This window comes from Athene noctua, chromosome 6 (genome assembly GCF_965140245.1).
Source record: "Athene noctua chromosome 6, bAthNoc1.hap1.1, whole genome shotgun sequence".
In the NCBI taxonomy this organism is placed as follows: Eukaryota; Metazoa; Chordata; class Aves; order Strigiformes; family Strigidae; genus Athene; species Athene noctua.
In genome coordinates, this window is record NC_134042.1 from 40,728,517 (window position 1) to 40,740,748 (window position 12,232).

Sequence of the window (12,232 nt, forward strand, 5' to 3'; positions counted from 1 at the left end):
CTAGGCTATCCCATTACTGTTGGTTGAAAGCTGCTATTTCTAGTCTTCCTTTTGAAATATGGGTCCCCAAGTGATCTTAAAACTCCGTCACTTTTTTTTGTCTGCCAACTTTAGAGTGAAAGCCTCTGAATCTTGCTGCTTCTTCCATCATTGCCTCAAAAGGCCTTCATTAAATCCATGCCACTGCCAGCCTAAAGAAAGAATTGGATGGAAAATTGAAGCAGGCTTGCAGTGTCTAATATAATTTCAATTGAGCCAGTGCTACCTTTCCCTCTCATTTTTAATAGCCATCAAAAGACGTGCTGGATAATTGGACAGTGTATGACAAGTTCTCTTCATTTTTCTGGTTGAGCTGGTGCTGCCCTTAGTGGGGAAAAAAAAAAAAAAGCAGAAATGTCTTTCAGCTATGATCGTTCCGAAAGTTGATAGGCTGTACAGTGCTTACAGAGTGTCCTGACTGTTTATAAACTTTCCAAATTACTACTTCATTGTATACATAATCATACCTTGAGCTTCCTCACTGGATAATACTGTTCTTGCATTGCACTTCCAGAACTGTTGTACTGACTCCCAGAGTGAAGTGAATGGCAAAATTCAATTGGAAACAAATTGAATGAGGCTCAGGGTTCATTAGTTTCAGTTTTTCACTCTCATTTTTTATTAGCCTGTTTCTGCAGAAGAAGGTTCAGGGTGGTGAGAAAAATAGGTTGCCTTAACAAGAGTATGAGCTTTCTTCTCAACATGGTGACCATTAGCTGTCACCTCTTCCCCCTGTCTTTCCTAGGCCCTGATGGGAAAGCTAAATGGGATTATAGAACTGTTGTATAGATCTGAAAAGGTAGGAAAATTATTTTAAAGGAACCAAGGTAAACTTCATGTGCTATCTTTATAGCTACTTCAAACTGAATTACAGGATCTGCAGAAGCAATTAAAAAAAACCAAACCAAAACCAACCCACAAACCCCCTGAAAAACCAAAGTGGTACCTGGATATGCAAAACAAGTCTTCTCTGTACTTACTGGTCAGAGGAACTATCTGTGTGATTTCCGTGTCTGACTTCAGAATTCACCATCTTGTACAGTGACTCCATTTTATTTAATTTAAAGTTGCTGATTAGTTGTTTCCTTTGTAAGAAAGCTCAAGGTAAGATTGGCCAGAAGTATGCACAGGTGAAATGGCAGTGTATAACCTAGCAAGATAAACATGCTACCATTTTGTAAAACAAATGCACATGGAATTTATTTATTTGACTTATTGTACAGGAAAACTTAGACTTAAATGATAACATCCTTGAATTTTCTAGTTAACTACAATTGTAGTACAGTATCATGTTTTAGTATGACTTCTGGTTTAGTGAAAGTACTTAAACGTTCATGTACTATATTTGAGTGAGATGAGCAGCTATACATACTAATTCTTCCTCAGTGGAAAGGAGCATTTCATCATTACAATTGAAGTTCAATTGCTGGTATTTAAGTACTATCAAATAGATTTCTTTCAACGTGATACGGTATCTGTATAAACTTCAGGGATGATTATAGTAAAACTGAAACACAGCTATATGACTTCAGGTTACCATGCTAAAATTTGAAGCTTTCTGTGATGTGCATAATAGCAAAGTTGCACATAGCATACCCACATTATCAGGGTGAATTTAAACCTAGTACACTGGTGTGATATTTATAGCAAGGTATGTGTGTTTGCGCGTGTGCGTGTGTGAGGAGGTGTGACTAGTGGCTCCAGTAAAGCCAGGAGAGATCATAACCCTGTAAAGGCTTTATGATGAGGATGTCTGGATTAGGAAATAACATGACTTTTACTAAACACTTTTTAGAAAACCCATGTTCTGAATTATCACCTCTTGAAATTTGGTTATGTACTCGGAATGACTGTATATGTCTGCCCCTTTAACAACATAAAGCTACTAAATTAATATTTAAAATGCTGGCCTGCTTATGTTACAATAATAAAATTTGTGTCAGTTAATTTACTGTCAATTTACATGTAAAGATGAAACAATTTTTTCTGCATTTTATGAATTCTGTATGCTGGAGTTTGTTAAAGATTGACATGTTAGGTGATACTGTACAAAATTGTATTGACTACCTTTAGTGAAAATCAAAAGTAAAATTCATATGTATTTCCTTTTTACACTTCCATCTAATTTCTTGACAACTTGAATAAATTTCATAGAGCCTTTCTAACATGAACTATTGTTAATTTAACTGTTGCAATAATTAAGCTTTAAGAAGTATTGTTGGTATATTTATAATTTTAAGAAGATCATGTTTGTTTCATACTGCTTATTTTTAGCTGTTCTATTGTCACTGTTACAGCTGAAGAACTTTACTAAATACTTGACATTACAAAATAACTTGCTGGGGTTGTCCTCTGTATACTGATGTTAAATAAAAATGTGTGATTGAACTGTAAATGTAGATAACTTTCAATAGTCCTTTCCACATTTGACTTTTAATTTATCTTGCAGTCCTTAGGTGTTCTTATGCTATCACACTGTGCTGAACAAATGACCACAGTGAAAGCTGTTAACTTGCCATATTTTAAAGTAAGAACTTGCTCACATCCTGTAACTTGCTCTGAGTAAATGTTTCACTTCAATTTGTTGCTTACATTTTGATGTTTAAATCTTGCTGATAAGGTCATCTCATGATATTTATTTTTTTTTTAGGAATAGAGTAATATGAAATGGAATATTTATCAAACCACTTATCAAGCTTGTTTAAACTCAGATTCATTAAAGCACAGACATGGATGTATCGAGTCTCTCTGCCTACCTGTCACATAGAGCTGGGGCAGAGCGTTGTCATTCTTCTACAGGACTCTACAGGAGCTCTTTCTTCTGTGGACTCTGGTGCAGGGCATGTTCTTTATTCCAGCTTAGATATTGATACTTATCTAGTTAATTGCTGAATTTGCAGCCCTAAGGATATGGTTTGCTTGGATCATTCCAGTGTTTTCTGTCTAGAAAAACTGTGGCTAGTCTAGAACTAAACTCATCTGAACTAAAACTAGTCTAAACCTTTGGCTGCAGTGTTTCTTGGAACCAGTTTAGGTGAAGACTTAAGATGTTGCCCTTCCATCTGAGTTAACCGATGGAACTAAACAAGTAATATTTACTAAAGTGTTTCAAAGGCACTTCTGAGAAATTTCAGCGAGAAAGTTACTTTGGGCCCAGTCTAACTGAGGTAGAACTCTGTCTCTTAGGAAAAAATACTCTATAGACTAAAGCTGAGGAAATCATCTTTCTTACATGAACCTGAGAACTTTCTGGTACTTCAGAAGGTATTGATTGACCACTATGCTGGTCTATATATAAAACATATATGTGAAATTGTCCTGAAAGCTTCTGGGAACATTCAGTTACATGAAGGGATTTGGTCAAACCAGTTTCTCAACAGTCAGTGTGAGCATAAAACAAAACTAACTTCTCCAAGTTCTGTGGTCATAGAAAGTACTTTGGCAAAAGGCATCTTGGAACTTGAAAGTGTCGTCTTAATTGTCTTCATTTAATAATGTTGCACAGACTTCTCAAGGAAATAACTTGTATGATCACATTATTTTCTGGTTTTTGAAGTTGGATTTTAGGTAGGTGCTGATCAACCTTATTAAATTAATTTGGCTTGTTTCTTCTCCTGCTAAGACCGCAATTATTTTACAACTAACCCAGACAGGGTTGCCTTAAGTCATATGCTTTTCCCTGAGATTTTCCCTGGTTTATCTCACATTATTTTCTGATCTAAAAATTTTAAATTTTACCAACTTTTGTAGTTTGAGGAAGCTAGAGAAACAACTATTCCTAAACATATGAGCACTTGCTACCTAAATGAAGCTTAAAGTCCTACTGCTCGAGCCATATCGGGTTTCTGCTGGCAAAAGCCATTTTTACTTTTCCCAGCACACAAGTAGTTGCATCTTTTTTTTTTTTTTTTTCCCCCCTCTTGGACATGCATTGTCTTCCATTTGCCAGTCATATACCAGTCTTGAAGTAATCTTGCCTAATACCACTAGACAGATTTTTAGTTAGTCTGCTGGTTTTCTAACAGCCTTGACTCTTCTTTTTGACAATGAGCAAAATGGTGATACACCTCTGTTAGGAGAAAAACTCCTTTATGTACACAGAAGAAAAGTTGAAAGTGAAACCTCCTTGATGCTGCTACATGCTTTGACAAGATATGGTGTCAGATGGTTTAAACAGTTAAACTTTTCTGTAACACTAGGGGGGAAAAAAGCAAACAGGAGGCAAATGATACATTTAAAACTCTCTTTAGTGAACACATAGACTGTGTAAAGATAGGTATCAGCTTTGCTGTATCCCCCTAAATCCTACACAAAATACTTCTCTGGTATGTTATGTCAATGTTCAGCATGTGCTTCCTCGAACATTCTCAGTTAATTAATTTTATGACTCCAGTAGAGATTAATATCTGATTTAGTGAGTATATGCAGTTCAGAGACTTATGCTAATAAATGCTGATTCGTTTGGTATGAAACTGTTGGAGATTTTGTTCATGCAAATCTTAAAACCAATTCAGCTGATTTGACTACAGAATGTTAAACAAATGTGAAAAATCTCATTCTGTTTTGGAGTATTATTATTGCTCGAATACTGCATTGGACCGTGGGCTCTCTTGTCAAGCAAAGGTCTCAGTCCAGATTACTTTTTCAAATTACTCCAGGAATATCACAGTTCTGGACAGCAATAAACTGCCCATGGAATATTCTGCAAATAATAAATTCCCATTATTTCATATGGCAAGAGCAGAAATGGTTTAACAGATCAGTGATGTTTTTGTATGGGCACTTGTAATAAGCCTTTTTTTTATTGGCTTAATTGCATTAGTGAAGCATACTGTGAAACCTTTTTTTTGCAATTGTTGTTTGTTACATTGGACCCTTTGCTTTGTTTTTTTTTCTACCTTTCAATTTCAAAACAGAAAGTAGGAAAGACGTGTGGAGTTCTGACATCCAGTGACTTACTGAGAGTCAGCTGAAGTTGTTTCATGGAAGGAGCGAGCTTTTGTCCAGGGCCAAGGCTGAGCATGTGCCAAGAGGGGTGCGAAGTACCACATAGACATTAACTTCTCATATCCTGCTCATGTGTCCAGACTTGCAGTTTATTATCTAGATTAGTGAAACTACATATGATTGCATCTTTGGCTCCAATTAATCCTATTCTAATTTACATTAATAAAATACTAAGTAAGTAGTTACCACTGGCTTTTTTCTTACATAGCAGTATCTTCCTGATTTTTTTTTTTTTAATACAGCAATTATGTGCTGATCTTTTGTAGAATTAGTTTCTGTTGTGAAACTTTGTGTTTCATATCTTTGGAAAAAAACCAAACTCTTGGCAGGAGCATATGTGGAATTTTTAAAAAACAATATGCAATCTCATGAATTGTGAGGAGGGTTAGTCTTAACACTGCTGCAGGTCTTTCTGAAGAGACCACAGCTATAAGTGCCATGAACCTCGTGTGGAAATGACCTTACTGATTGTAGTTGTTACGGCTTTTCATTCCTACCTCTGCAAGCCTATTTTTACCAAATATGCAAAGTCCTTTGTGTTTTGGGAAGTCCGAGAATGCACAGATAAACATGGACTAGCCCTAGCAACTAGTGCTGAAACAGCCTGTGTTCAGTACTCTCACACTGCTAACTGGCGTAAGAAAAACACCACCATCCTCGGCGGAAGAAGTGCATTTCAGCTGTAGACTTTTCCATTAAGATGGCAGATGATGTAGCACCTACTTGGAGGACCCTCTCTGAGGCTGTGAAAAGATTGTTTTATCAAATTCTGGACTTGAGTCTCAGAACTGTTCCATTTCCTGCTGCCTGCTAGACTCACATGCTGACAAAATACTACTAATAAAAGAGTACATTAATTTTCAAAACTTTTTTGAACAGTCTTGTAATTTGTTTCTGCTGCTTGCTCAGTGTGATTTGCTGTACCGCGCAGCAGATCCACAGCTGATGCATCGCAGTTCTTGCATGTTTTCTGTCAGGGCTATTGAACTGTGCAGCTCTGCTGTTGCACTAGTAAGTTGTTGCAGCTTTTGTTCCATCTTCTACCACCTGGTTGACTGGACTTGGTGGTCTCCTCACAGTAAGCACTGCAATCTTAATTTCTTTATTCTTTCTTCACAGGCAGGAGCTTTCTGTATTTTTTTTCATAACCTTATCCATCTTATTATTCCCAGAGAATGCAATTACAAATATTCTAGTCCCACACCCTTTGTATTACAGATCAGGTTCTTGTAGGGTAACTTTTATATTAAAACTGTAACTTTTTTTGAGCCCCCACTTGCTTTTCTACTGTGGCTTTCTAAATTTTCCTATGTTACACACCTAACATAACTTCTTAAATGGCCTTGCTTGAAAGGCTCTGATATAATGGCAAAATTCTATAGAATCTTTTCTGTTACTCAGGACTCACCACTATGGTAAAACTTCTATGCCTGGAATCCAAATTCTTATTCTTGCTTTTCTTGTATGAACATCTAAGGTCTAAGACATCTTCTGAAATCAAGTACTTAGAACTCACAACATTCCTGATCTCTCCCACAGCAATGAAGTTCTGGCATGGCCATCGTTGCCTGGTCAAGGCAACATTACCTGATTGTGGCCTGCTGCTTTAAGGCAGCAGTTGTGAATTTTTTCGGAATGTCTGTCTGCAGTTGCACAAGGAAGCTCATCCTGAGATTCTTTCTGCTTTGGTGTTCTTCTGGTTTGTCTGCTCAGAGCTGCAGAATTAATTCAGAGCAAGGATTGAAATAGGAGTTCCTAGTATTTGCTTATTCTGAGCCACCTGCACTGCACTTCTGCTCTTTAAAGCAGGGAGTATTCATAGCCTGGGAGATGAATCCAGGACTGAGTCCTTGTTCCTAGTTTTGGAACTTGAATTCCAGTGTGTCTGGTAGTTCATGCAGAGCAAGGCACCACAATGAATTTCTAGAGGAGTTGTAATGACACTTTGTTTCCCAGCAATTTGTTAGTATTGGTGTTAATCTGGTATTAGAATAGTGCTTATTCTCCTTGTCCGTACAGCGTGGTTAAGAGCCTTGTTGAAAAATACTTTATTATAACATCCCTAGTACCTTCTGTGTGCTTGTAAAGCACTTATTTGCATATGAACAGTTTGAACCACAGATTTATTAAAGACTGAAAATAATACCTTGGACATCTTCCAGGGTACTTAAAAGTAGTTTAGTGGATGTAATCTTCTGGAAAGAAGGACCTTCCAGTTGCTGCTGGATTTAATAGACTTCTAAAGAATGCTTCAGTAATGAACTACAGAGTTCTGACTCATCTTCATCACTTCTGAACAAGGTCTCCAGTTGCTGGTTTGCTCTAAAATTCTGCCTTTTATTTGCCATCTATTCCTTAACTGATAACTAGAAACTTTGTTCTCTTCTTATGAAATATGCAGTATCTTTGCATGTCCTGAATGTCAAGTTTAAAGACCAACCCACTCCAGTCTACCTCAACAGTGTTGGAATTGCCACTACATAGAAGTAAAAAATGTTGTAGTTCCTGCAGGTGTGATCTATAGAGGGCACCAAATTAAGGGCTGTGTGCTTCCATTTTATATAAATGTAGTATAAATGTGTGCATGCATGTATACACACGTGCATGTGCACACAGAGACTCTGCTGTTAAAGCCCACAAATGTGTCCAGATTCACATGTCTGAACTGGTAGATTAGATGTGTGTTAAAAGGAAGGGCTGTGGTTTTAGTAGAAACTTGATGACTTGAATCCAGCCAGTCCAGCCCTCCTTCCACCTCTTCAGTCTCTGGTCAGCGTTTTCCTCCACCAGCCGTGACTTATCAGTTCTTGGATCCAAGCAAGAAAGAGCTCCTGTAGATTCTGAAGATGTGACCCAATTCTACATTGTGTGCTAATTGCTGCCTGAGCTTGTCTAGTTTGATGGATCTGAGTCACAGGATCTTAATATTGAGGTAAGACCCTAAGCTGGTAGCTGTTAGAGGAATTGCTCCAAGTGCATTTATCACTGTGAGGCGTTGCACAGTGACCCTCACTGCTGTGCTTCCAGCTTAGCTGCCATAGTGCTCCTTCCTCAGCCTGCTGGCACTCGTGCCTAAATAATGACCTTGCAAGATGACTAAATTTTATTTTGATATTAAGCTTTTCCTAAGTCTGATACATGGTTACTTTTATGTGAATGAATAAAAAGGGGCTACTAGACATACATCTAAAATGGAACCTGTCCATTGATGTCTGTAAGGTTTAAATTGCCTCAGTCCAGGACAGTACCCTCTGTCTAGGCAGGGGTGCCGTGCAGTCACAGGATCATGGCTGAAGTGAAGTCAGCCTCATTTTGTTTGAATGGCAATGTAGTTGAAAACTTTTCCTGAATGCAAGCTTAAGTTGTAATGGGAAACCTTTACTGAACTCTTGCTCAGTGTTTCATTCTCTTAAGATTACCAAAATAAATATTTGGTTAGATAATCTATTTTTCTATTCAACACTCAAAATATTCAATAAGAGATGGAGCATTTCCCTGTATCAGGTTAGGTGTCAAACTTGTTGATATTGGAATAGGTTTGTTTGTTGCTACCCTAATAAAATGCCGATCATTTTGCTGGTGTATGATTTTTAAAGTTTCCCAGTTCACAGTGACTCAGAATGCAAGGTAGATTAAATCAAATGGTGGGATCATCATGTGTCAGAAATGCACACACTTCTTACTGAAAGCTCTTTCGTGCTGTGTGACTGATTCAATAGTGGCTTAGAGTCTTCTGTAGGAAAGAAGGTGCTGATGTCTAGAAGTAAGCAAGTGGTGGTAAAAATAAACTGTACTCATTTTAGCTTCAGGCTAAGAACTTTATAAAATTTGTGTCAGGTTCTCTTGCTGGATTAATGTAAACTGCTTTGTTTGCAGGGTTTATTGTCATCCCAAAACCAGGCCAATTCTCCAAGTGGAACTGTAGTATAGCCATCACACTACTGCTAGCAAATCTCTGAACGCAGGACAAGAAGTAATGACAGTGGAACCAGGAGCTGTTCTTCAGGCAAAGAGCATCACAAATTATAATGTGGCAGAGTGTAAACATGGAATTATGTGAATCACATAGTAATTTGCAAAGGAATAATGTAATGAGTTATTATTACAGCTAATACTGCTAGGCTGCTCACCCAAGGAAGAGTTTTCACTTAAAAAAAAAAAGCTTCCTTTGGTGCTGCAGGAAAAAATAGTTACATTTTGGGGTTTCTTTATACTTTTCAAGTCCAGTGTAATTTAATCTCTCTATATAAATATATAAATTAAAAAAATATATATAGTGTAAAGTAAAGTATGTTTCTTAAATTCAAGTAAGCTCAATGGTTAAACTAGTACTTCACCATTGTTTATTTTGCACTGATTTTTTTAACCAGAGATGGCTAGAAGACAGCCTGGAATGCACTCATGGAAAATGAAAGTCATTACTTTCTGGCTTCAAAATGTTATTCAGGAAGATGGATGCTGCAATCATAGATTTTTAAAACAAAATTGTTTTGCACTTAACTAGTTTAATGCTAATAGAGAATTACTTTAAAACTGGTGTCCTGACACCAGAAAAACTGTTGTGGAGAAAGATCCTTTGTATCTATGAAACATTTATTTTAATATTGTTGTTTCCAACTGCAATCAGCTCTGTATTATATGTATAAATAATGTAATTCAGTGATGGGGGAGGGGAGTAACGGATCATTACACTAGAAATTCTCATTCATTTAAGAAAGTGATATTTCTAATTCAGAAAATACATATTAAACTATCTTGAATATGCATTTTTGTTTACTTTCTGTTCAAATTCGATCACTTTTGATGTAATCAATCCTTTGTTGAATTAAATGTTTGGTACAGAAATACCATCTAAACTTTGTAGAACAAATTCCTTTCAAAAATATCTCATCTAGAACACTGCTTCATATTTAATATAGTTGGATTTCAGTTAAGAAAGTGAAATAACATTGTTTTGTTTTCATTCTTGATGTTTTATCTCTAAATACATCATATAGCGGAAATCTTGCAGACAGACATCTTTGTGGGGTAAGGAGTTTGTAATCACAGTCTCATGTATTTGTCTCAGAGTTGTGAAGTGAAGGATCCAGCAGTAGTACATGTACACACTTTCTGACTTGGCAGTCTAAAATTAGGTCAACACATTGCAGCAGATGCATTTCTGACACAACTTGTTTGTCTTACATCAGGCATCTCACAATTCCATGTTCTTAAACCTGGTGTTACAGCAATAGACATACCCATGTATTTGTATAGTTTGGTGCTGCTTGTCTGAACACATTACTTTTAATCAGTCACCAAGAAAACACTTAAACTGTTTTTAGTAAGTTCTTGCAAAGATTTAAAAAAAAAAAAAAAAACACAAAAAACAACCTAAGAGCTGTTGCTCCATGTCAAGCCCCAGAAGACAGAAGCACCTGCCAGTATTCACTGTACCCGATGCAGCAACATTCACCCTGAGGCCTTTGCTGAGCCTTGCAGCAGGTGGGCAGGGCGTGGTGCAGGGCACACATTATTGTTGGAGCACAGGGAGGGCATCAAAGCTGGGTAGAATTTTTTACATTGCAAGTAAACTAGACATTTTCTGACATGAGAAGTTATTTTTTTTCAGGAAATGAAAATTTTGGAAGAAACAACTGCAGTAGCTACTTGTAACTAAGTCGTATCTTGTAATGCAGCTAATATGTAGAAAACTGCCAGATACACTTATAAACTGGCAAACAGATTGTGAACTTTAATAAAGAAAGATGAAGCTGTACTTACAATTCTCATCTACTTATATTCCTTCTAAGATATGAGGAATGGGGAAAATATTGAAACTGAGCAGGATTATTGTTCAGAGGTTTTGTTTTATTAATGTAGTGGGTTTAACTGTTAAAATACAGATAAACCTTGTCACTGAAAACTAGTAGAGGCATCTCCCTGTAGACTTCTTTTATATAAGCACTTCATATGGTCTGAGTCAAAAATGAAACAGTTGAAAATATGTAAAGACTTTTTTCCATCAGCTGGAAAAGCACAAAATCAGTACAAAAAGTACCATAGCATCCAATGTGAGGGTAGTAACAGCAGCAACTCACATCTGCATTTGTGGACTAAGATTTGTAGCGGGGACGTACTCCAACAGTATAAAAGGAATGTATGTGGTTTTTCTTTTTTCAGCCTCTTCTTTACTATTAGGCAATCATCTAGAAGCTTGAACTGTCTATCCCACCCTTTATTTCATATGGAAAAAAAATATTTTAGGAAGAAAAGGGCTACTAATAACCTACCTGGAAAGAACTCAGAGCTCTACAATAGATACAGCTCTTAATAAATAACTTTTCCCTGCTATATTAAAAAAAAAAAAATTACGAGTGGATGACAAATCATCTCAATATGGAATTTTAGCTGGAAGACTGAGGGTAAACTACAAACTGGCAAGTATTGTTTCTAAAGTTGAGTGTATTTTAACTATAAAGCAGGTAAGAAAACTCAAGTTTGCCTACTAGTTGAACAGCCAGAGAAGTCTAAGTTGTCTCCCGAGGTATAACAGCAAAGAACTTGTTATGAAATAAATACCTGTGAAGCACCATTTGTGCCAAACTGTGTAAGATCCACCTGAAAGCATAAAATAAATGAAAACATTCCAATGTGGTCCATCACTTCAAATTTCCAGTTTTCATAGCAAATTTTCTTTTCATTGTAACAGCCTGATGGCCCCAGATACAGGGTACATGAGAGAGAATTCCTGGTAACATGAGATATTACTCTGATATCCTTTTCTCTCAAAGTTAAAACTTACCAAAATTTCCGACTTCATCTTTTCCAAGAAAACAACTGCTTTCCTAGTGTATGAGTAATTACCTACCTGATATATTAATTACAGAAGCAAAGCAGTAACACTTTTGAAAACAGGAAAGTATCTTGTGCATACATGATCTGAGGGAATATTTTTTTTTTTCCCCTGTTGAAAAACTTTAACTTCAGAATCTGTGGTTTGAGGTTTCTAGAAAAAGATTACGTGAAGCTCCCAATACAATTAGCATGTCTCCATCAGGAATATACTTTTTATAATATGAGCCTTGGCCTACTGCACAATTCTAGTAAGAGAGCTCTGATTCTGAATGATCTATCAAATGGTCAAATGTAGGGAGAAGAATCTGTCCTTTTTCTTTTTTTAAATCTTGTAAGAAATGAGTGATTG

General features: G+C 36.6%; 1 protein-coding gene across 5 annotated transcripts in view; it reads left to right on the forward strand.

Moving 5' to 3' along the window:
- Positions 1-10,243, forward strand: part of WDR20 (WD repeat domain 20) — a 47,386-nt gene extending 37,143 nt beyond the window's left edge. The window contains exons 4-5 of one of the 5 annotated variants that reach the window (XM_074908679.1): positions 2,489-2,566; positions 8,923-10,237. In XM_074908679.1, the coding sequence (XP_074764780.1) occupies positions 2,489-2,566; positions 8,923-8,976 (132 nt within the window). In that variant the 3' untranslated portion in view covers positions 8,977-10,237. Of the gene's footprint in view, positions 1-2,488; positions 2,567-8,922 lie in introns of all 5 variants that reach the window. The other 4 variants (XR_012633804.1, XR_012633805.1, XM_074908681.1 and 1 more) reach the window with 4 other exon arrangements.
- The last annotated feature ends 1,989 nt before the right edge of the window (positions 10,244-12,232 follow it).